The sequence below is a fragment of the Mastigoproctus giganteus genome, chromosome 5 (assembly GCF_048544385.1).
Source record: "Mastigoproctus giganteus isolate SK-2022 chromosome 5, ASM4854438v1, whole genome shotgun sequence".
NCBI lineage: Eukaryota > Metazoa > Arthropoda > Arachnida > Uropygi > Thelyphonidae > Mastigoproctus > Mastigoproctus giganteus.
Genome location: NC_143579.1, coordinates 49,867,075 through 49,893,772, shown reverse-complemented (window position 1 = coordinate 49,893,772; position 26,698 = coordinate 49,867,075). Strand labels below are relative to the sequence as shown.

The following is a 26,698-nucleotide window of genomic DNA, read 5'->3' as shown; positions in this document are numbered from 1 at the left end:
AGAAAGAGAAGAATGATGATATCCAGCTCAGAACCCTGAGTGTGCCAAGCCCATACTCACTAGATGTGAGCACCTATAAATTATTGGTCTGTATTGAATATATAGCAAAGAAGCGGTTAGAAAATGTTACAAGTAATTGTTCTTAGAATTGAAAGTAAGTCAACCCAAAATCTCCGATGTAGTAGAACTAATCACACTCTTAAAATAAATACTGTATACTGTACATAGGGCCAGCTCTATGCATAGGCACAAGAGGCACCGGCCTAGGGGCGCAATGGCTTTGGAGCGCCAACATCGTAAAAAAAAGTAATAGTAAAAAAAAAAGAGAGTCGAAGCGTTGGTGTACGAGCAGTGTCCCCCAAAAGCCGTATTGCAAGGGGCGTCGTTTTTAACATTTTTTGTTTTTGGTTTGCCTATTTGATTTTTCGTACCACGCGCCGTATTGCATGGGGTTCCGTTTTGATCAAAAATTTTATATTTGGGGCGCTTATTTTACTTTTCGCACCAAACTCCGTTTTATCACGCTACGGTTGTGGACCAGTCTGGGACATTCAATAAACTAGAAAAATTAAATAACCGGTTAATCAATTAATTATTAGTTAACTAAGCAGTTAACTGGATTAACAGGTCTTTGAAAACTAATTTATACATACCTATTAAACAGGAGGTACTGCTAACGCTTTGCCCTGTATAATAGTCTGCGAACTGGATGGAATATCTTTCTTACCAAACCTATTCATTGCTATCCGCATTTTCCTAACGTTGCCTGTCTCTATGGCTAGCGGGGAAAGGAGTTTTTCGAAACTGGAATTTATTAAAACTCATTTGAGAACAACTATGAGTGAGAAAAGATTAGACGGTTTAACAATATTATAGATTGAACGAGATATTTTAAAAAAACTTGATATGGAAGAATTAATAAGAAATTTTGCGACAATAAAAGCCAGAAAAGTTTTAATTTAGTTAAAAAATTGTTTTTTGCTGGGAGTTTCAATAATTATTCTTATACTTTTATAGACAACTTATATACTGTACTTTATTTAAGATTTTTTTTTGCAAAATTATTACATTTATTATTATTATCATTATACACCTATTTTATAAGTATAATTTTAAATATTTTATTCAAGTTTTTAAATATGTTCTATTACGACATGCCCCTTTTGTAAAATTTATAAAGCTTAAAAATTTTAAATTAAAAAAATGATCAGGGGCTAAAAAACAAACTGGCCGTGATGCTACATACCCTCGAGCCGGCCCGTACTGTACACATACAACTAAAAAGGAACCCATTTCCGTGGGACATAATGACATATCATACTATTGATGTAACGTAAATTTCAACTTAATGCCCGCTTAATTTAGGGTAAAGGCTACTTTACTGATCAAAAATGCAGACTGGACCATTTCCACGAAAGAGTACAAATTTGGTGAATTTTGGACGTTGGCGAAGTGTGCCTTATTGGTCAATTAAAATTGTCAACAGACAATTAATACTCTACACATTTTTTTCTAGAAAACCTTTAAGAGTACACAATTTTTTTTTTTTTTTAAATATATGTAGTTGTAATCTCATTTGGAATGTTTGGAAATAACAATTTGTGCCCGTACATCTTGTTGCCCGGTAGGGCCGAAGTCCGAGACCCAGGCCCGTGCAGACCTCTAGTATATATACAGTACTCATCTTTATTTGCGCATGTTCTGGAAAGGGGGATGCTGAATTTATGAAATATTTTAAGGAAACGCAAGTTATAAAAGTCTGCACCTCTGATCTAACATCACTGTTCAGCGGTGCGAAGGGTAAACATTTCTCTGAACAGTTTATTGTGTAAAGTATTTTGTGCGCACGAACCATTAGTTTTGAAATTACAAAAGCAATGAAACAAAAAACAGTTTAAGAACTTGAATTCACCACATATCTGTGGCGGATTTACCTCTGAGGAGCGGGTGGCATCCGTCTTGGCAAATACAGTACAGAATTATTCTAATGAAGGCCAGCGAGTGCGTGTCGCGAATCGAGTTATGTAACTAGCGTTGCCAACTCTTAATATTTCCCGCTAGCCGCATGCTCAAAATCCGCTATTTTTAACACTTAACCCGCCAAATTTTTAAATTTTCATTTGGGTTAAATCCTATTAATTGGTGCCATAAAAAATAATGGGTACCTCAAAAATTTTTAAAACCCCTACATTATGTCCAAACAAAAACTTCCAAATTGCATATCAAATGCAGTTTATTCTGAGGAAGGAATCAAAAATAACAACCACCGTTTAACGGAGTTGATGAATTTATGCAGTGGCAATATTGATCACTTGATTTCTTGGTTGGCGAAAAATCACATTTTGCAAAATACAGATTTTTGTGAAATTTGCAATCTTGAAATGCGGCTTACAAAAAGTAAATGTAAAACTGATATGTTTAGATGGGGTTGTAGGAAACTTGCAGTAAAACGAGGTGTATTAGACATAAATCATTTTTTGATGATAGTAGATGATCGTTATCTCAAAATTTATTATTTCTATACTTCTGGTCCGAAGATTGGTCTCAAGATCGCACTGCTCTTGATTTAAATATCAATAAAAACACTGTTATTGAAAAATGCAAAGATCTGAATGATATCAATAATTGATTCAGTTAGTTAACTAGGGGGGAGGATATCAGAAAATGGAATATCTATCGAAGTTGAAATTGATGAATCAGCATTTTTTAAAAGAGAATATAATAGAGAACGATTAATAGGAACACAATGGGTTTTTGTGCATTCGAAAGAATGACCAAAGGATGTTTTTTTAGTTCCGGTAGAAAATAGAGATAAAACAACTCTATTATCAATTATAAAAGAGAGAATATTGCCAGGTACAAGAATCATCAGTGATGGATGGCCTGCATATAAAGATCTCTACTGAGACATTAATTATACCCATGATGAGGTTATTTTTCGCTATAATTTCGTTTCTCCAGATGATTCAAGTGCTCTTACTCAAAATATTGAAAAACACTTGGTTAAATGCCAAAAGAAAATTAAAATACCAATTTGGAACACAGGATAGTCTACTAGAAGGTTATCTATATGAGTTTCTATTTAGAAGAAATTTTTCTAAAGAAAAATTCTTTAATTACCTTATTTTAGAAATAAATATAAATTAGAAAGGTAAATTTTTTTTTTTTTTTGTATTTTGAAGGTTTCAATTGAATTTTTGATATTTTATTTGTTAAATTTTTTCTAACTTTTTTAAGCATATATTTTTTATGGCACCCATTAATAGGATTTAGCCTTCATTTTTTTGTAGGGATTTAAAAAATATAATTATATATAAAAAGTTATTTATTTTCTGTTTTTAATATAAAATAAATATCTAAATTAGAGTCGAAATTCAATACCTCCTCATCATATGCTTCTTGTGTGCCTATTTTGCGAAGCAGTTCTTTAGGTAAAGCAATTTTTACAACACTTTTCAACTCTTTTGAGCCCACATTTTTCCGATTTGATTCAACAATTTAAAGCTATGACCCAACGGTCATGTCGTTTGTCCGCGATTGTAACTACCTATTGAAATTGTTGGGTTCCCCTGGGGGGAATCCTTGAACGGTCATGTCGCTTTATATGTATATCAATAAAACATTTCAATTATGAAATATTTATATTGTTAAATAAATATTTTAATTTAAATGTTACATTGCAAAAATATATAAAATGCTAAACATATTTTATACTTTTTCCTCTATGCGCTATTACATATTTTAATCCGCCAAACCTGAAGCAATTCCGCTAAAACTAGCGGGAAAACCGCTAACTGGCGTTCAATAATTTTTAGCTATTGAACGTTCGATAGTTTCGCCATCCGACTTCCCCGTGCGGAATCGAAAATAAATAACTTATAAAAAATATATATATATAAATTTTTTTTGTCAAAATTACATGTTACTCTTCAGCCAAAAAAAAAAAAAAAAAAAAAAACCTTTTGCAGAAGAGTAACTTGGAATTTTGACACTTATTGCTAAATATCAGAAATTGTGCCTTAGTTTTCATAAAAATAATAATTCTTAAATTATTAGGTACTTGTGTATTTTCCTCCTGCCAGTAGTTACAAAGCCCTACCCTGGTGCCCATTATAATAATTGGAAATTTAGATAATAACGATTATCATATTTTTTAAATAAATTATAAATTCAGTTTATTCTAAGTCTTTAACTCCATTTGGCACCTGTGGAGACTAACTCACCATAACTTAGTTATATCTCTGCTCTTTGCCTATTCCCTCTAATAATTTGCCCAGTCCTTCCTTAAATTTCTTCAAATTACCCACAACACTAGGTGGAAATTTATTCCAAACAATCACTTACTTTTTTGGATGCTTGGTTTGGAGATGCTGCAATTTACAGAATGCTAATCTGTTTTTTTAAGAATACCTGTTTGTGCCCCCAACTAATTTTGTTGCTTTTCTTTGCACCTTCTCCAATAGCTCTACTTCCTTCTGAAAGTGAGGTTTCCAAATTTTTATGCAGTATGCATGATGGGACAACAGCGCCTTTGTCCCTGCTGGCAAAATCCTGGAATTTTGTAATTTATATATCATTGATGCCCCATGAGCTGTTCCAGTAGCTTGTCTGAATTGCTCAGAGAACTTCAAATCAAACTGCACAATTATCTTGGGTTTAGTGCTACCAAATGATATGTTATTGTGGGATGATTGCTATTGAAATCTAGCAGCTTGTGTTCATTAATGTTTAACCTCAACTGCTATTTTTCAGCCTGGTTTATCTGGCTCTTATTGAATTAACATATCTTGATTAATGTCATTAACCACTGTGTTTGCCATTTTATCACAGCAAACTTGAAATATGAATATCAATAATAACTAATAAAAACATTAAGGTGCTCAACATCCAACCCTGTGGTACTTCACTCAAAAATGTAGTTGATTATTCTCTATTATAAAATATTAGTGTAAATTCACAACTCGTGAGCGAAGGGAGTATTAGTATTGACAAGATGAAAGGAAGCATTTTTGGCTAGTGCTGTCTGAACACTAGCCAAAAAAAGAAAATAAATCTTCATTTGTCCATCCCTTCCAATAACTTGTTTAAACCTTCCTTAAATTTATTCAAACTACCCACGTCCATAGCACTAAGTGGAAGTTTATTCCAACTCTTTGGCTGAATGCAAGCTTCTGTCTATCTATTTTACAACCACTCTTTTCCAATTTAATTTATACCCTTCTGTCATCTGAGAAAGGGTAGCATTTAGTTTATGTAAAGCCTTGTAGACTTCAAGGCCACCACATATGCCTAGTTTTGAGAGATTGCAATTTATTGAACCCCAGTCTTTCTTGATAGGAATAACCTTTTGTTCCTCTAACTAACCTTTTTTTATTCTTTATACTGTTTCCCAGCAGATCACGCTGACTGGGCTAGCCAGGTGGGTAAAGTGCCTGCCTGGCAACACAAAGGTCGCGGGTTCGAATCCTGCCTCGGGCTTGGATCACAGTAAAATGCAAAAACTTTGGGAGGTGCATTATGGCCACAGAAGCTGATTGCCCAACAACTAACAAAAAAAAAAAAAAAAAAGCAGATCACTGTCTTTCCTGAGATGTTTCCAAATTTATTCAGTATTCCACATGTCGCTTAACTATTTCCTTATATAACGGAATGATCACCCGTATTTCCTTATACAATGGGATGATGATGATCACCCAAACTCTCTTTTCTTATCAATTGCCTTATATTTGGTGCCACCAAAAGTCAAGAGAAGAATAAATTTCAGATGTTGTCCATCCAAAATTTATTCTTCTCTTGACTTCCAGCCATTTATCATTGTTACAGTTAATGATTTGTCCTATTCTGGGATTCATCATCATCATCAGTCATTTTCAATCCACTGCAGGATGATGGCCTCTCCAGCAACTTTCCAGTTCCTTCTTTTTTTTGCAATGATCATCTATATTTCATCTGTCCATCTCCATTGTTGTCTTCCAGGTTTTCTTTTAGCTCCTATTAGGTACTATTCTGTTATTTTCTTAGTCCATCTGTCATCATGTCTTCGAGCTATGTGTCCTGCTCAAGTCCATTTCAGTTCTTTAGTTTTGATAAGAATATCCTTTACTTGTATTTGCTGCCTAATTCATGTGTTTCCCTTCTTATCCAACAGTCTGATTCCTAATATAATTCATTCCATTCTTCACTGTGTAGTTTTCAGCTTCTCTTCCATTTCTTTGGTGAGTGCCCAAGTTTCACTTCCATAAGTCATGGTGGGGAGTATACATTGGTTTATTATTTTACATTTCAGAAAGATTGAGATATTGTTCCTCAGTATGTGACTATATTTCCTGAATGCTGTCCATCCGAAATTTATTCTTCTCTTGACTTACAGCCATTTATCATTGTTACAGTTAATGATTTGTCCAAGATAAGTATATGAATCCATTTTTTCAATTTCTACTCTTTCAACAATTACATCCCTTTCTGTGACATATTTGTTCATCATTACTTTTGTTTTAACCATATTCATCTTTAGTCCGAAATCCTTACTAACTCTGAATAACTGATTAAGGTTTCCCTCTGGTTCCTCGGGATCACAATGTCATCTGCAAATTGTTTAGGTACTCTCCATTCACATTGATTCCTTTCTATAACCAGTCCAATTTTCTGAAAACTTCCTCAAGTGCAATAGGAAACAACTTCAGTGATATTGTGTCTCTCCTTTCTCAATTTTAAATTTGTCAGTCTTTGTCTAGTCTAATGAAGGAGGGAACATTCTCATATATTTTCTTTGAAATCATAATGTATGGGGGTGTCTATGCCTTGTCTTTCCAGTGCCCGAAACATTGGTATGGAGTCACATGCCTTTTCATAATTCACACATGCCAGGCATAATGGCGTTTTATATTCATTTGCTTTCTCCATTATGACGTGATATTCTTCCTCCCAATTTTAACAACTCTACAATAAGTTCATCTTCACCAGTGGCTTTTTGATTTTTCATTTTCTTCAATGCATGTTCTATCTCATCAGGAAGGATATCGGGTATGTTGTATGTGTTGCAAATTTGTGATCCATCTTCCCCACTGCTGGCATCATTCCCTTGTGCCTTATATAATACTTTATTGTAGCCTTCTGCTATTTGAATTATGCCTTCTCTGCTATTTATAAGTACATCATCACTATTCTTCAGATTCAGTATAATTTCTTTCTGTATTACTGCTCATGACTGCTGATTTAAGTCCTTTGTTTTCCCTTGTTGCTTGTTCTACTTTCCTTACTCAGCATAGTTTTGCATAATTCAGTATACTCAATTTTGTCCTCATCACTGTTTATCTTGTTCTTCATTTATTGCCTTCGGTTCATCACGACAAGTGTTTCTTGACAAATTTTTTCTTCTTTGGATTTCTTTTTACCGATAGGTTTTTTGGGCTTGATCACTTTCAGAAAGTTGTTATATTCTTCGTCGATATCTTGGTCCTGAAAGGGCTGCAGAAGCTCAAACTTGTTCTTAAGTTCCAATACATACTGCTTTTTCTTCTCTTCTGTTATCTCAAAGACCTGTGTATTATTTACTTGAGTCAGTTTTTTCCTTTCTTTTCTTACATCTATATCAAGTGTGCATCTTACCATTCTGTGATCACTTCCTGCAAATTCCACAAGTCTTTCATTTCTTTTACCAATTCCAAAATTTCCTATTGTTTCCCTTTCTGTTTTTTTTTTTTTTTTTCTTCCAATTCTTTCTTAGCATTGAAGCCCCCCCCCCCCATAATGATGGTGTAGTATTTGTTCATCTAAAAGTTTCAATTTCGGTGTACATGTCTCCAATCTCTTCATCATCATGGCTCGATGTTGTCATTATAATCTTTAGTTTGTACCTCTTAGAAATCCTGAGTAGTAATCTTGACACCCTTGGTAATGTACTTTTGAATTCCAAAATGTCATTTGTTTATATACTTAGGGACTAAAAAGACAACTCCACCTTCATGTTTCTATTATTTATAAAATACCTACATCATTATTGCATAAGACATACCATTTAAATTCCATTTTTATTTTCAGCTATTATGATCTGAGTTTCAGTATGATGAGAACTGCAGTTCATATTTAATGGCATTTGGTATTAGTTTAGCATATGTGGGTAGGTAGAAGCACTAGTGAGCTTTTAATTAATGTTATAAGAGCCTGCATATTCTGTGTGAGCAAACATTCATTTGTTAATCGATATTAAATTTATTTTATAAAAGTAAAATTGTTTTAATTTTTTTATTATTTAGCACTTAACATAGTTAGCTAAAATATTAGGTGGCGCAGAGTTTATTGATTCCTTTGAAAAGTCTAACCTTAAAGTATTTATATAGGATTTATTTTAGGTTTTTTTTTTTTTTTTTTTTTTTTTTTAAATCTCTTTCTCCAAAATTTGATTTGTCTTGGCTGTCCTGCAACACACGTGGCAAATTGCAGGAAAAGGTTGGCTACTACTACTGAATTAGATGATTCTCTCCTTTTCATATATTCCTAGTCTGCTAACTGAGGTTCAACTGAAAAGACAAAGGGTTGTTGTATATGATCTTAGTTTCTGATAGGGGTGCTGGCTGCTAATTATACAATGTACAGGCAAATTATCATACCCCAAAATTCCACAAAGAATAGGAGCCCACTGGCCAAAGGGAATCCTACTCAAATGCTTCCAGAAATCTATACTTTAGAACTATGGCAAGGGGCTTTTAAATATTTGGGGGAACAAAACTTAATTATCCTTATGTCACAACAACAAGTCATCTTAGCATTCTACTACTCTTGTACAATTGTAAACAACATTTTCACAAAAAAAAAAATAATAATAATAATAAATAATTGCTCTTTATTTCACTCACTGGATATTTATAATTTGGTTCTTAATTATTTAATCTCTTTCAGGGATTAACAACTCATCTGGTATTTGCGATAGCAGCTGCTGCATTAGGCTCTTCCTTTCAGCATGGGTATAATACAGGAGTTGTCAATGCTCCACAAAAGGTGATTTTTTAAAAATATTTTATCATTCAGTTACACATAGATATCTACATTTATGATTTAATATTAGTTTCCGTATTTTGCAAAATCAGTTGAATTCACAGAGCTTGTATCTATTTTTTAATAGGACGGGCTAGTAGCTGTTGTTGTTGTTATTTGGTTTTTAGGAACATTAGCAACTAAGGCCATATTGCTCTGGGAATATGCGGTGGTCATTTCCTGACCTTTCCAAATCCTCCGTATTTGGTGGTGACGGGCTCGAACCCTGGTCTAATCAAGAAGCGTGTGCTACGCACTGCTGCTCCTTCCCACCTGGCTACGGAGGAGCCCAGGCTAGTAGCATAGCAAACCAAAGTTTAATTTCAAAAGGTTAAAAAAAATAATCCACAGACTCCATGTATATTTACAAATTTATGTGGTTTATTATTGTTATCTAGAGCTGGAAAAGATGATTTCCTGTACACAGACTCATTCAATTAACTAAAAATTTCAATTGATGTCAATATTTGGATCTGCCATGGGATGATTCCATTCTCAAGACAAGTTGCAATACTGTGGGGATGACTAGACTTCTGAAACAGGTTGTAAAATGAGGCCATGTTATAACCTGTCATCTCAGAAGAATCCAATCACTTCTAGAGTATAGCAACTTGTCTTGAGTCTTGAGAACAGAATCCCATGAAGTATCCAAAATGTTAACAATGTTAGATGCAGTTTCAGTTAGTTAACTGAACATACCGTACTGTAAGAAATCTCCTTTTCCACTTCTCAGTAACAATCATAATTACTTTAACAGCTCAATCATTATTTAACTAAATGACTGGAAAGCTATTTTCCTGTCACTCCCTATCTGTAATGTAGAGTGACTAAAAAGATGCATATGCTCACACAAGAATTTTTTGGTGGAGTATGGCTAATATAAAGAAAAATCTCTAATTCTGTTGAATCATATAAAAATTGGAAAATGAACAGATTTCCAGTGCCTATTACAATTTTAAAAAGTATCATAAAATGGAAATATGTTCTCTTTTTAACAGAATTAGAGCTATTCACTTGTCTTGTTCTAGTTTCCAAATTGAGAGCAATCAAAGTTGGGTAATTGTCAAGAATAACCATTTGAAAATATTCCCATCCTGACGCGAGTGGAGTATTCTCCACTCGCATCACTGGCATTATACATTTTCTTGTCAAAATTTGTGATGATCTGGCTCTGTTTTCTTTAGGATATAGCTATCCTAAATGTGTGTGTGTAGGACTGCTAGTTTTAAGTTTTTACTCTGCATTGGATAAACTTGGATAGCATCAATTATTTAGTATTAGTATTTAGTGTTTTATTAAAATATGATCCTATAGGCATTTACCACTAATCCTAAAAAAACTATTACAAATTTAATTCTTAATACCGGCAAACAGTAAACCCTTAGACCCAAACAAAAGAATAAAATAGTTAAATTAATTATAAAAAAAAAAAATTACAATCACTGCTAAACAGGCCAGAGGGCATGCCCCTACTACCTATAAAATTGGCAGATGAGCTGCCTTAAGGCCTTTTCGTACAGACTACTGCCAACAATGATCACAGGTAAATGCCTATTGTATTTTGTACTGATGCATACCCATTGGGCTTTGGGTCCCAATCCCAGTTTACTGTTAATACCAGGCTTTAACTTAAATTTTTTAGATACTTATAATCAGAATACTTAAAAATAAAAACTAAATATGATAATGTACTATTAAAACTGTTATTGGGACAACAGAAACAGGTATGCATGAGACATTCATTTAATATTGGCTATCTGTCCGCTCAAAGTCCTTGAGGAAGTAATGGAAAGATGGCCATGTAAATGAATGTAATTAACCTTAGTATAACATTCTTTTAAAAATTCTTTTAACTTTATTTTGTTTTAAATTTAAACATATAACAGTAGGCTAATCGACAACTGCTAGCACCCCAATTGCCAAGCAGACAGTCAGGCCATAATTCCTGAAACGCATCCCTTACAAATAAAAATCGCCCACAAAAATTTAAATAAAATCATGTCCCAATACATACAGTATACATACGATATACAATATAGGAATATATGGATATGTGTATGCCGAATTAGAGAATGAAAGTATGTAAAATGCTGTCAGAGGCATAAAGTGAGAAATAAATAATCAAATTATGTAAAGCACTATACAAGGTGTAAAAAGTGAAGTAAACTTCATGTGAGCTGAGAGTGCAAATAGCACTTGACTGAAAAATCAAAGGAGTCTTATAAGAGCAAAAATCTAGGCTGATTTAAACAAAATAAAAGGTAAACCTCTTTATGCAACCCCTTTCTATTATATTAATGAAAGTCAAGAATGGATAAAAAAAGGTCACAGTAAATAGCACAACAAGGAATAAAGGTATAAGCCTGTATAAGAAAATATATATTAACATATAATATACATAGAGTTATACAAATGTATATAAATATTATATAAAATTGTATGGTAATTTTAAAAACTTTCACAATGAACAAAAATCACAATACACAAGGGTGACCCAAATATGAATAAATATTTTTTTTCTATTAGTTTATTAAGAAACAATGATGTGAGGCAACTATGGTGACATTGTCAGGTGGCATGACAATGTCACCATAGTTGCCTCACAGAACTAGTTTAATTGGTACTCACAGGGGAACCTTTGACCTTTTCACTTTGAAGTCTTGTCTGAAATTTCATCTGTTTAAGATCTTGTCAAGGAATACCTCCATGCAGACTTTTAGCTGCCAGTATCAACTGTAAATATTTGGGAGGAAAATAAAATGCTGAAATTGGAATTTCTGTCAGTGATGTACTCTAAGTTGCAATTGTAGTAGCTATTGAGGAGAGATTCAAAGTGATGGGAACATAGACCCAGATGCAATCATCTTTTTTTTATTTTTTTGAATAAAATAGAAGATAACTGCAAGAGATTGCACTCTTTTACTGGCAAACCCTGTTTATGTCTTTATGGTCACAGAAGCACATTCTCCTGATGTTCTCAATGTGTGGAATTTTGTAAATGTCTGACTTGCAATTCAAGTATACAAAGCTGCAAAGTACAAGCCAGACTCCATAGCAATTCAGACAGTTATCACATGCACGTGCAACCTGATCAATCAACATTTTTGAAACTCTTGGTCACAATGCTGATTACTTTGTGGAAACTTCTGACATATTTGACAATCTTAGGAAATTGAATATGAAGGTATTGCAGATGTTGGTTAGCCATATGACAAGTATACTAATTATTCAACAAGTGAAGATGCCAAGTCAAGTCTGACGATGAGGTGTGAAAGATCTTTCTCATTTGGGGTGAGAGAGAGAGAGAGAGAGAGAGAGAGAGAGAGAGATGTATAGTTCTGGCCAAATGAAGGAGGTGTTACACTTTGTCCATAATAGAAAAGAATTTTTACTATGTAAAGTTGGAACACGAATTGTGTATATATATATGTGTGAAAAAATCACACATGAAAGTCTTCCAATCCCTCAGATCTGTCCACATTAGCTGTTATGAGTGCAGCTTTATAATACACTACCAACAGAATTTCAAATTTGGGTATTTTTTTTGTTGAATACTCACAATTGGTACTGGCAACTAAAATTTTGCATGGAATATTACTTTTTATAATCTGTAAGTTAGTAAAATATTAAGATGAGGTTTCAATATGAGAAGGTTGATGGGTCACTTTATCGTTGTCATTCTAAAAGGGAGGTGTCAAGTGTTTTGTGCAACAGAAATGAAACAGAAAAAAAAATGAAATATTGTAATTTTTTTTTACTAGAGTTAATGCTGATGAGACATTCATCAACACACTAAGCACAAGTATGTAAGTGGAACAATGCCATTAACAAAAAGGTTGTGAAAACATGGCAAATTGTATGCGTGGTGACCTCTGAATTCCAGAATGCAAAATGCATCATCTTCATTAAATTTCTTATAGAATATTAATGCATATTACTTTTGTTAGTTATTGACAAACTGGTGATAATGTGCAAATGTGGAAGATCAGTAGTCCAAAGTTATTTGTTTCCATCAAGACAATACCAGACCTCACACAGCTACAAAGACAGTGAATACCTTTAGGATTCTAAAATGGAAGATGTTCCATTTCTCCAATAGTCTGGATTTATTACCTTCTGATTATTACTTGTTCAGACTATTAAGAGAGTAATGAGGAAGTCATTGAAGAATTTGATAATATCCTTGTTGAAAAAGTAGAGGCATAACTAGGATTGATGTTGTTGGCAGATGGTGCCCCTTGAAAACTGTTCTTTAAAATTCCAGCTGAATTCTTATATTTTTTAACCATAAAAATGGCACCCAGGGTGCTTGCCCACCTGGCTCACCCTAGTTACGCCACTGCAAACAAGTCTTCATAAATTATAAGGTGTGGCTATTAAATAACAAGACTATGCACAGCTGTTACACACCAAGCCACATTCCACCATGTTCATTTGCTTCGCAATGAGACAGATTTTCATTTCATTACCTTGTTTTTTTTGCAGTTTGCTGGAAAAATGACAGACAAAAGTATCACATAACAAATCATACTATTTTAAACAAAAATTTAAGAAAACAAACTGAAAGTTATGAATTGTTATGTCAAGTTTATCTGAAAGATACCATGTCGAAAGCTCACATATTTGAATGGCATAAAAGATTTTTTAGAAGGAAGAGAGAATATAGATGACAATGAACAACCAAGCCATCCAGTATCCATTAAAACTGATGAAAATGTGGACTAGGTAAGGATATTGATTATAAGTGATCGTAATTTAAGCATTAGAATGGTTACATCAGAGCTCAGTATGGACAAAGAAACAGACAAATTTTAACTGAAAATTTATGCATGAGAAAAAGTGTGCTAAGATGGTGCTAAAAATTTTGAATGAAGATCAAAAAATGAGAAGACTCCAAATTTGTGAAGATGTTTTTTAAAAATTGAAGAAGACCCAGACTTTTGCATACTATAATCACTTGAAATGAAAGTTGGCTGTTCCAGTACAACACAGAAACTAAAAGACAGTCAGTGCAGTGGAAGACAAAATAATCTCCAAAACCAAAAAAATGCAAGAATGTCAAAATCAAAATGAAAACCATGCTTCTTGTTATCTTTGATATTAAAGGAATTATTATGGCTGAATATGTCCCACCAGATCAGACTGTCAATCAAACATACTACATTGAAGTACTGACAAGGCTGTGTGAAAAAATTTGGAGAAAGAGATCTGAATTGTGAAGGGATGGTTGGATGTTCCATCAAGACAATGCTCCAACAATGCACATTCCTTTCACTAGTTTTTGGCCAAAAAACAAATCCCTGTGTGTAAACATGTACCCTACTCACCAGACCTAGCTCCTTGTGACTTTTTTTTTTCTCTTCCCTAAACTGAAAAGTGAACTTAAGTACACTTTTCAGTTCATAAAAAAAAAACATGATTGAAGTTTTAAAGGGGCTTACAGTAGATGACTTTTAGAAATGTGATTAGAAGAAACACATGGAACAGTGTGTGTGTATGCCCAAGGCAATTATTTTGAAGGGGATAACTTGTAAGGTACAAAATATTTCATTATATTTATTTTATTGCAACAGTCTTGTTTCTTAATACCCACACCTTGTATTTCAGAAATTATTTATGAAGCTATAGACTATAAAATATTTAAGGGTAAAGTTTGTTTGTTTGTTTGGTTGAGTTTTATTGGCGCATCAGCAACTATGGCTATAATGCGCCAAAACCTTGTCATAAAAAGTAAAAAAAAATTTCAGTGACCTACTGAATTAGGTCACTACATCAGGTTATAAAAACAAGTATAAACTGTAACAGACAAATATCAGTAAACAAGTAACAATAGATTTTTAAATATGATTAAAAAGGTTTACTGATTTTAGGAAATTAAAAATAGCAGACACATGGTCATTGTCGGATAAAATCTGACTGAGTGTATACGGCTCAGTCAGATGGTTAAAAGCGGTAAAACGAGCATTTCTAAAACTGGTACAGTCAACTAAAATGTGTCTGATTGTTAAAATTGTGCCACAGGACTCACACATAGGAGGGTCATCAGCCCTCATTTAAGGGTAAAGGCCTCATACTATGAGGTAGAATGACTAACATATAGGTTAGTGCAAAAGCATCATTTTAACATAATCACCTACCAAAGTAGTTAAATTAATTAATTAAATTGGCATCATTTTGGTTATATCTCATATTGTGAATGCCTTCACAATGAGTTGCCATGGTATTGTACTACCTGGAATAAGTAACACTTCACCAGTGGAGAAGACTACTGCTACTTATTCTCAGCAGATACCACCACCCAGACAGCACCGTTTCAAAGCTTGTTGGCTTCTCCTCAGTGGGTGGACAGGTACTCTGGTGTTGCAATAGTGACGACCCAGTTATGAAGCATAACTTCACGATATGAGAGATGCCTGTTGGATAAGTAACACTTCTCCACTGATGAAGTGCTACTTATTCGAGGTAGTACAATATCATGGCAAATCGTTGTGAAGGCATTCACAATACGAGATATAACCAAAACAATGCCAATTTAATTAATTAATTAAATTAACTACTTTGGAGATTGCTAAGTTAAAATGATGCTTTTGCACTAACCTATATGTTATGAAGCTATGCAATTCTACTTCCAAAAAACAACTAAAAAGCTTCTTTGAAAAAGGCATTTGGAAGTTAGTAGAAAGATGGCAGAAGTGTTTAAGTAAAGAGGAAGGCTATCTCAGTAAATAACAATATTTTTATTATTGGTACTTAATGCCAATACAATTTTATAAAAAAATTCTCATTCATATTTGAACTGCCCTTGTAAAATAATATGTCATCATCATCAGTGTAATTTTCATAAGTTCCATTATGACTCTTAATTTGTAAATAAATTTTTCATTCTAGATTGTAGAAGCATTTATCAATGAGACGTATATGGGAAGGTTTGGTGAAGATCCAGGACAAAGGACTATAACACTTATATTCTCCATCTTGGTATCAATTTTCTGTATAGGTGGAATGATTGGTGCTCTAGCAACTGCCGTTGTAGCAGAAAAATTTGGTCGTAAGGGTGGTCTGCTTTGGAATAATGTTTTTGTTTTTGCTGCTGCTATTCTCATGGGTTTTTCAAAACTTGGAAAATCTTATGAGATGATAATTATAGGAAGGTTCCTTATTGGAGTAAATTCAGGTAAGAATTTCCAATAAAATAATTAATAAGCAAATTGTAGAGTAAGATGTTTCAAAAGTTTATATTGTAAGATAAATTAATATTAGTATTGACAAATTATGCAAGGAAGCAAGCTTATACAGTATCAACCAAAAAAAAAAAAAAAAAAATAACCCAACTTTGTCTGCCCATTGCTTATAATAATTTATCTAATTCTTCTTTAAATTTATTCAAACCACCCACTTCCACAACACCAGACAGAAGTTTACTGGCACTTTTGTGATCAACCTAACACTGTCTTGGTAGCACCAGCAAATATTTTTGAACCTCTTCTATTTAAATGTATCCCATTCCTGTAAAAATAGTCTCTCTCTCTCTCTTGTTAACAAGCACAAATTATGCTGAGAAAAATTCTAAATTGCAGTTAGTTATTATTTAATGACAAATTTTGATGTTAGATTCACAAACTCACAGAGTAGGAGGTAGTCATGTGAAGAGTGATCGTCGAAGTAATAGCTTGTCATAACTTTAGGATTATTACTTGTAACAGTAACAAGTAATACATATATATATATATAATTTGGTTATATGCAAAAGCAATCGTGTATAACTTCAGTTTCTATTATGATTAAGAACTATTGAAACATCTTACATATGTACATGCAAGTGTTATTTATACTATGAAGAGGGTGGTGCCAGACTTTGTAAGAATGTTCCTTAGGTCAGTCTATATTGAAATAGCCAAACATACCTATATCCAAAGTTGAACAGTTATGGAGATAATGAGAAGAAAAGTTTTAAAGGATATGAGTTGTCACACATTTACTGACTAAAAGGTAAACTGTAAGATGGAGGCCTCCTCAACGATTCACGTTGAGAGAAATGGACCATCATCTGCCACATTGGTCCAGTACAGGTTGGCAGATTGACTGTATTAATTTCTTTTTTTTTTTTTCTTTTTTTTTTTTTTTCTGTTTATACTCCGGCACAACAACCAAGTCAGTGGAGTTTACAATAAATCGTCAATACAAATGTTTATCGTATTTAGTAGTCACGGGCTTGAACCCCGGTCCACTCAAGGAACGCGTGCTATGCACTCTCGCTCCTGACCACTGGGCTACGTCAGGCCTAACAGTAAGGGGCTTGAACCCCTGGTCTACTCAAAGAGCATAGTTTCTATTACTTCACACTTATAATTAACATTTAATTGACAACCAAACCATTAACTCCACCAGACAAAATATCATACTAATTGTTCATTATATCTCTTTTGGGAATATATCTCTTACCTAAATATATTTTTTGTAAAGTGCATTGTGACTTCTGTTTCACCCAGGTAGTCTGCTGTATTGTTGTGTTGTCTGTATCTGTTCAAGCAGTAAGCCACCTGCCACCATTGAACATGCTGAAAATGAAGCAGAGATTGAACATGAAATAGTCAGTGTCAACATAATCCTGATGGACATCACATCACTTATAAATGTAGAAAAGGACTTAATACCTATACCCAGTCCAGTTGCATTAAAAGGAAAATTAGACTGTTACAAAAGGTAGTGAGATTTTGATAAATATTAATAATATTCTGGCATTATGGCCTAAAGATATGCAATCTTGAGACACTGATATTCTTGTTTCCTCTGAACCACCTAAATCGATATGTCATTTCCTAGAGTTGAAATCAATTATTTTCAGTAAAGAATTTTTGAAATTGGTGAGGAGCTAAAGCAGTGATGGCATCTATACTCAAAAAATACTTATAGATCTTTCTGTTTCTGTTGTAAATTATTTTCAGTGAGCCCAATGTCTCCCTCACACATAATCAGAGTATCCGTTTAAATGAACATGAAAAGTCGTCCTCTTACATCAAAGCATATTGTAAATGGATCAAAACTGAATTGAGTGTTTGGTTGTATTAGAGAACTGATGCTTGACATCAGTAATTAACATGAAATAGATAAAACATGAGATATATTGTGCAAGTTTGTATATTTACCAAAGAAATGGAGAAACAGAATAGGAACTGAGACAGAACCTAACTTCCCCTAGAATATCAGTAGCAGTATCATCAGCAGGCACGTACTACCCCATATTCCAAAAAATTGCATTTCTGTAACTGAGCGTTACTACTGGCAAAAATTTGGAATCTCTACTTAAAATCCTTTATAACAACATACTTGGATTATTAAGAATAATACACCTATATTAAGTTATCTTAACAGTAGTAATACCACAAAACATATCAGCAAATTTGACTTGTTTACCAATATTCTGCTGGATAGTCTAAGAACATTTTGACAGATTTCAGGCCTTACTTAATTGTAATCCTTTGGAAACATCTTGTAGAACTTGTCTGTTTAACAGTTACATTATCAGTGGAAATAAAATGGTTTTTTTTTTTTTTTTTTTTTTCAAATAAAAGATGGTCATTTTGTTAAGCAGTATCTTAGCAAATTTCAGTTTTACATTGACACCAAAGAATCCCTAATACCTTTATTTTTAGTTAAGTGTGGTAAAGTATTGTGATCTCAAAAATTTCTTATATTCCATTTATGTATCCTTCTCAGCTCCTGTTAAACCAAACCACTAATTCTGATCAGATGGTTAATTACTTAGACTTACAAATTTTTCTTAACATTACTGTCCCATTAATCATAGTATATGATAAATGTAATAATTCACTTTTGATGTCATTTCACTGGAAGTCTAACATGTCTCTAAACATGCATTAAAATACTGTCAAGTTGGAAATTCTAAGAATAAAATGTGTATGTAATTCCAAATCAGTAGACTAAAGATTTCATAGTTTTAATTAAATCTATTCATAATAAGGTCCCTTTGCCTTTTATTAAATTTTATTTAACTTCTTTTATTAAATGCATTAATATACTCAATTTTAATGTGCAGTTAGGTGACTTATTTTTGATGCGAAACTTCCCCAAGGAAGTTTCGCATCCTGAGTAAATCTGATCAGTCACGAAAAATGCAATGAAGAAGTGATGTTATCTGCAGCTTCTGCCACAGGCGAATTGTTGTAAGTTGTATTGTTGCTGTTGCAATCATACTTCCTGCAGCTGCCATTTGATTGTAGCCATTCAAATGGCTACAATCAAATGGGTAATTAACTACCAAGGCCATGTGCACATTGCAAATGGATGCAGAGGATTTCTCCAAGGATGTTTCACATAAAATCATCTAACGTGCCATTTTTTTCATTAATTTATATTTCTTTTTTTGATTTTTTTCAGTTTTGCTCTTTTACTTGCATATTTTCATCCTCTTTTGGTTGGTCTGCACATAAGTTTTCCTTTTTTTTTTAACAGAGGGCAGCAGTTTTACCTTTCACTTTTGCCTGTATGCATTCGCTAGAATTTTTAAACTCTTTCCAATTTAATACTTCAACTATTTGTTACTAACATTCTAATTTTGCATAAAGGCACTAGTTGATGCTTTGGTTTTAGTGAAGTCAGTTACAGAAATGTGCAGTAGTAAGTGCCTTCTGATGATGTTGCTCCTATTCCAGATAAGTTTTGTTCAGTTCCTATCATGTTTCTCTTTTTCATTGGTAAGTGTGTAAACTTATATGTTATATTTGATATTATATGTATATAATCTGATAAATTTCAATCTTTTTTGTAATTTTAAATTTAGGCTTGAATGCTGGTCTTGCCCCTCTATATTTGTCAGAAGTTTCTCCAGTTCATTTAAGGGGTGCAGTGGGTACCATTTATCAGTTAGTCATCACTGTATCTATTCTAGTATCTCAAATTCTTGGATTGCCTGAGATTTTAGGAACAGAAGATAGGTGGCCATTTCTTTTTGGTAAGTACTTTATAGTTTTTTTTATTATATTTATTTATCACTATATAACCTAACCATATGTATAGACAGTTAATAGCAGCATACCTAGGAAAAGGACTGGTTGCTCTTACACAAGAGAAAAAAAAGTTGAAAGACTTCTGACTTCTGCCATCAAGAATGAGAGCAGACAGGAGCTTTTACTTAATATAGACACTACCCTACCATTAATATCCAGACAACTGCATATCTACAAATAACTTTCTTTACAGGAAAACTAATGCGTGCTGAAACCTTTAGACATTGTCTAGGATCCATGGAACACACTTCCACCAGTTTTTTTTTGTAAATGTCTTCCAACATTTTCTACTAGCCTTCAAAGTAACAACCAGTTCAGCTGTTTTTTGGGCAGCCTCTCCTTACTTGCACCCAACAATTTAATCATCCCAGAGGTTCTCTATAGGACTGGGGATCAGGACTCTTGACTGGCCAGCCCAACCTTTTAGTACTTATGTCTTCAAACTAGTCCATCACAATATGCGCATTATAACATAGACCATTGTACTCCTGATACAGGTATAGGCCTTGCTCAGTGTGTTGCCACAACACAGGTAACTCATTATTGTCCATGACGTCTAGACAGACCTCAGAATTCGTGCTTTTGTCCATAGTTTTGTCTCCACCAAACTTTATTGTCAGGACAATGCAGTCCAACAGATAGCTTTACTCTGGGCACCTGCCACACTCAGGGATGATTATTAGACTGGTAAACCATGTACCATGGCAGCATGGTACATGGTCTCACACTCATCAGACCATTCTGGCTAAGTCTATGATTGTCTCGTCATTCCAAAGCACAGTTTTCCATTGGTCTATGGTCCAAGAATGCTGGGCCTTAACACCAAGCTAGCCACCATTAGGCATTAGTCATGATGATTAGTGGTTTGTGGATGATTGCACGACCATGGTAACCCACAGTACACTGGTGCTGACATGTGTCCCAGTCATCTCACTGGGGGGGGGCCTGTGTGTGTTGTGACAATATCTACCTGCATTCTAATAAGATGATTCTTTGGCTCTCCTGTCATGTTCCATAAACTTCAGAGGTTTTTTGTGCCTTTTTGTGATTGTTTTGGCACCAGTCCACTTACTAATGCTAATCACATTACTGATGTTCAAGGTAGGGGATCTTTAGTACTGTCGAAATGTCATGTACAAACTGATTGCTTATGTGACACCCTATTATCATTCTGTACTGGAAGTCTGTTAACTCCATCAACTATATCTTGCATTCACAATCTTATTACTGTCTCCTTAAAGGCCTACAAGCTTATTTATTGTGTAGTTGTGTTTGACACGTGACGCTTGAGCAGGATGTGACCAGTTATCAACAGAAGGTGTCCAGATATTAATGGTAGGGCAATGTATGTGTGCTACTAGTACTATAAAAGCTTTACTTCTAGATGTGGGCAGCATTCAGTAATAGGCACACTTTGAATAGTATGTTATTTAGTACAGCAAGTGTAATCATGTGTAGGTGCCATAATTTAATGACTCAACAATTTAATCATCGTGGATCCACTGTAAAAGTGAGGTAATGTGGGGGTTGCCTGTTCTCCCTTGGATTACTTGACCATTATTGAAGATCAAGTACATTCATTAATGATCCCATTGTTCTCCAGTGTGTTGGTGTTTTCCAGGGTTGTTGCTGGACATAAAGCAAGATTTTTTAAATTGCAAATTTTTTGAATTTAGTGTGACTGGTTAGCCATGATAAATTTAAAAAAATGATTATTACTTTATATTTTTGGCAAAAATGCAAAGTGATAATCGTAGTTGCTTATTGTTCTATCAAATTAAAGCATAAGTAATATGTATATTTCTTTAAATTTACCAAGCACCTTCTCTTCTCTTAACATATGTGATAAAATGTGCTCATTATCTACACTATTAGAATGTCAGACTCAGAAGCATAAACTTGAATTGGAAAATGAAAAACTAAATTAAGAAATGAATAAGTATTTTAAAATAATAATAAAACTTATCTCAATTCTTATATAGAAATATATCTACCATAGAGAAACCATCATAAACCTGCATATTATGATATTGGTATCACTTGCTCCATCAACACAAACAAAATATTGTTATTGAAAATCTGCATAGTACCTGACACTTCTGATATTTTATTTAGTCTTCACAGTTCTTCAGCATAGAAAAATGACTGACAGAATGAGAAAAATTCTTGTTGAATGATCAGTCCAGAAAATGGAGATCATTTATCAAGCAAACAAAATTAAATTGGAAGAAAATTCAACGTTTCCTATCCTACCAAAATCAAAAAATGGCCAATTCAGAATAACTGATTTACTGATTAAAACTTAATAATGTGTACTTTTTTGTTGTTCTAATTTTTTTTTCTCTTTTTCAACTGCACATTCCTTTAAGTTATTTGATTTCTGAGGAAGGATATTCAAATTGGCAAAATCGTTGTAGAATTACAAACTTCGTTTATAATGTGTGAAAAATTACAAAAAATTGATTTATAAATAAAAGATTATCCTATATGATCTTTTAAGTACCAGGGCTGTTCAATAAAGAGTAATCATAATTTTTGATGAACTGCCATACTGCTTGCTATTTCTAGCTGAGCTATGGAATTTAAGACTTTCCAGATACAGTAGACTTTCAGAATAATGGCACCTTCGGGAATTCAAGGTGCTGTAATTTCAATTTTTCCATTACCTAGAAAGTTTTATTTTTAAAATATTTAATGCAGAAATAATGAGGCTAAATAAGAAATAGAGAGATTAAGAATGCAATTTTATTAACTGCACATAAAAAACATAAACATGTTGATGATTCAATATTATATTCTGTCATTAATACAGTCCTGCTTATGACTTATTCTATTTTCTTTATTATATCAAGATTAGTCTGTGCATGTAGCGCAGTGGTATCATCATCATCCTCCTCATAACAAGTAAAAAAGGCCTGGGTTTGAATCCCTTCGATGACACAAGGAACTTTTATGGGCTTTTTTTACTCTGTGGCTGAGTTAGTCAGTCTCAGGTGTAGATAGCATGGCTTTTTTCCAGAAACTGGAGTTTTTCATCCAACAAAACAGGCAAATCGACTAGAGCATACACACAATTTATAGACACGATACACTTGGGTATATGAATTAACTTTCCGGGTGATTCTAATGTAATAGTTTGGATTATATCAAGTTTGTCACTAAGCTTTAATGTTGAAGGAGTTTAATTATGCATGGGTAATGCATCATTAAACTCCTTCATACTCTTAGGCATTTAGCCAAGAAATATATTTAAGTTTTAATGTTCTTCTTCTTTTCTCCACTATACAAGGTTTATTAACTTTTGGAGCCATAGTGAGGAGTTTTTAATTTAAAATAAATGTAAAACAGTGGTATAATCTGTGATATCAGTACAGAATTCACTTTCAAAATGGCGAACAAACAAATACAGTAATCACATGACTTTCTGTTTTGGCCTTAGTTGCTAATGCTTCCTAAAAAAAAAAAAAAAATCAATGTGCCATTAGCTCGGGTGCCATAACATGACAGTCTACCGTAGTTAGTAATTTAGAATGTTTAAAGACCGACATGATTCAATCACAAAATTGGGGGTCCTGGAGCTCCGACCATAAACACTGCTTCTATAATTGTGTGAGAAAATCGTTGTATAGCAGTAACGAAACTGGCAGAGATGTTGAGAATATTAGTAGGAAGTACACATGGTATTCTCCATGACCATTTGCATGTGACACATGTTTGTACACGGTGGGTTCCAAAACTACTCACACTGGAGCAACAGCAAGTTTGCATGGAGGTTTGTCAGTAGCTGCGGTGGATAGTTATCAGAGTGGTGAGGTTCTGCACAAGGTGATAATGGTGAATGAGACATGACTTCATCATTTTGACCCACAGAGCAAGCAACAAAGCTCTGTTTGGAAGTCTATGGCATTGCCAACACCGAAAAAAGCAAAAGTCGTGGCTTCTTCAGAAAAGGTTACTGTCATCTATTTTTTGACATTCAAGGAATGGTTTACTAGCATGTTGTGCCACATCATACAACTGTTATGGGACTTTACTACAGAACTGTTCTGCACACTTTTCAGGATCACACTCATCACAAATTTTGTAGTATGTGCACCACAACTGCACACAGGTGGGTGGACTTTGCATCAAGACAGTGTGAGACCTCACATTGCTCATACTGTCATCAAGTACTTAGCCAGCATTAATGTCACATGTGTTCCTCATCTTTCCTACAGCCCTGACCTTGCACCCTGAAATTTTTTTTATTTCTAATGTTAAAGAAGGAGCTGTGAGGAAAACATTTCCAGTTGTCAGAAGAAGTTGTAACGATATTGGAGGCAATTCTCAAATGCATGTCAAAAAATGGATTCCACCATGTTTTTGAAGAATGGTAGAAATGTTGGGCTAAGCTCATTTCATCAAATGGGGACTACTTTGAAAAGGACCATCAAAATATGGATGATCATGTCCTCCTCAACAAGTCATGTTGAGAAGGACATGAACGTTTGCTATTGCGCTCCCACTCCTGAACACTCGGTTACGGCGGTCTACAATATGTTAATTAAGTCAATAAAATGGCAAAATTTTTCAAAAAACTTATCCGTTCCCAGGAGCTCAAAATTCTTTGACTTCGCAGTTTTCAATTGTTAGTTAATGACATATATTTTAATTATCAAATGTTTTGTCTGTATTTTTGACTTAAATTTTAGTTTTTTGCCTAAAACTTAAATAAGTATGGCCTCTATTGAAAAGCAGTAATGGTAATAGAAGATGAACAAATCTTAATGTATCTGTGAAATATGTAAACTGAAACATTGTACATTTTATAGGTATGACTTTGGTACCATCAGTGTTCATGCTTGTTGCACTACCTTTTTGTCCAGAGTCTCCTAAGTATACACTAATCAATGAAGGAAAAGAAGTAGCAGCTCAAACAGGTAGGATGTAAATTAGTTATGCTTATAGTAACTTTGAATAAAGGTCACATTTCTAATATTTCAGGACATGTCAGTATAACACTATGCACTCACTGTGTAGAATTTTAAAAATGACAATGCTTATGAACACTCACACAACAAATAATGCCTTAAAACTTTAATGTGATTAAAATATTAAAACAGTAACTGTTTCAAATTCTTATGTGATAATACTTTTTTTTTGCCCAGCACTGACCTGGTTACGTGGAACTATGGAAGTACATGATGAAATGGAGGATATGAAAGCAGAATACGAGTCAATTAAATTAGTACCTAAGGTAATGTGCTGCTCCTCATTCCATATAAACAACTTTCTAAATGTATTTTTTTATATTATAAATATACAGCAATACCTCGCTTAGCATGGCTTCAAACAGCACGGGTTTCACTATAACACGGTTTTCAATTAAGTTTAAGTCAAAAATTTGCTGTACATATTAAAACTCATTCATCAATAGCCTAGACACGTACGTACTCTATGTATATGCTGCATTGTTGTAGTCTAGGAATGCGCACATATACACTGTGCTGCCACTTTATTAGGTACACCCCTGCTGTGCACACAAATGGTTCATCTCACATGTTGCAAGTCACAGACCACAGTTGTGGATATAAATGCAGCAGAACAACCTTTCTAATATCAGTTAAGTATACAAACCGTAGCAATAATAGGGAAAAGGAGTGATCTAACGGACTTCGAACATGGCATGGTAGTAGATGCAAGGCATGCTGGACAAAGCATCTATGAAACGGCAGTTCTCCTGAACTTTTCATGCCCCATAGTTTCAAGGGTGTATCAAGAATGGTGCAGCAAATAGAAAACATCCTCTCAATGGCACTCCTGTGGAAGAAGATCGCTTGTTGATGAGAGAGGTCAGAGCAGGATGGCTAGAATTGTGCAAGCAAACAGATGGGCCACAATGTTGCACATCACGTCAGAATATAACCTTAGTGCACAGAACAAAATATCGCAATGGACCACTAGTCACACTTTGTCGCGAATGGGCTACAACAGCCGACATCCACATTATGTACCTTTGTTATCAATGAAGAATAAGAGAGCACACCTCCCGTAGGCACAGCAACACCAGCACTGGACTATTGAGGATTGGAAAACAGTTGCTTGGTCTTACGAGTCGAAGTTCCTGGTGCATCATGTTGATGTAAAGCTCAGAATTTGGCGAAAACAACATGAATCCATGGACCCATCATGTCTGACAACTACTGTGCAAGGTAGTGGGGGCAGTTATGGTGTGGGGAATGTTTTCTTGGCACACATTGGGTCCATTGATACTCATAGCTTCATGTCTGAATGCCACATTGTACCTAAATATCATTGTTGACCAAGTGCATCCGTGTTGACAGTTTAGCCTCAATCAGATTTCTTCCAGCAGGATAATATGCCGGCGCACAAAGCCTGAATCACTATGGAATGGTTCCAGGAACATCACAATGAGTTTTCTTAGCTGCAGTGGCTCGCTCAATCCCCGGATCTCAATCCTATTGAACATCTTTGAGATGAGCTGGAAAGGGCTGTTCGCTGCAGGCCTACACCTCCATCGAATCTCAAGGAACTGCATGGTACTCCATTCCTGCACAACATTTTCAGCATCTTGTTCAATCCATGCCTAGATGAATTCAGGCTGTTTTGAAGGCTAAAGGAAGCTCAACACGCTACTA

At 34.2% G+C, this 26,698-nt stretch overlaps 1 protein-coding gene across 2 annotated transcripts in view; it reads left to right on the top strand.

The window, feature by feature from the left end:
* The window catches only part of LOC150085380 (solute carrier family 2, facilitated glucose transporter member 1-like), a 189,158-nt gene that overhangs the window by 111,759 nt on the left and 50,701 nt on the right, over positions 1-26,698 (top strand). For both annotated transcript variants that reach the window (XM_090374016.1, XM_090374015.1), the window contains exons 2-6: positions 8,899-8,997; positions 15,922-16,207; positions 19,835-20,005; positions 24,872-24,979; positions 25,208-25,296. In XM_090374016.1, the coding sequence (XP_090230142.1) occupies positions 15,952-16,207; positions 19,835-20,005; positions 24,872-24,979; positions 25,208-25,296 (624 nt within the window). In that variant the 5' untranslated portion in view covers positions 8,899-8,997; positions 15,922-15,951. The remainder of the gene's footprint in view (positions 1-8,898; positions 8,998-15,921; positions 16,208-19,834; positions 20,006-24,871; positions 24,980-25,207; positions 25,297-26,698) is intronic.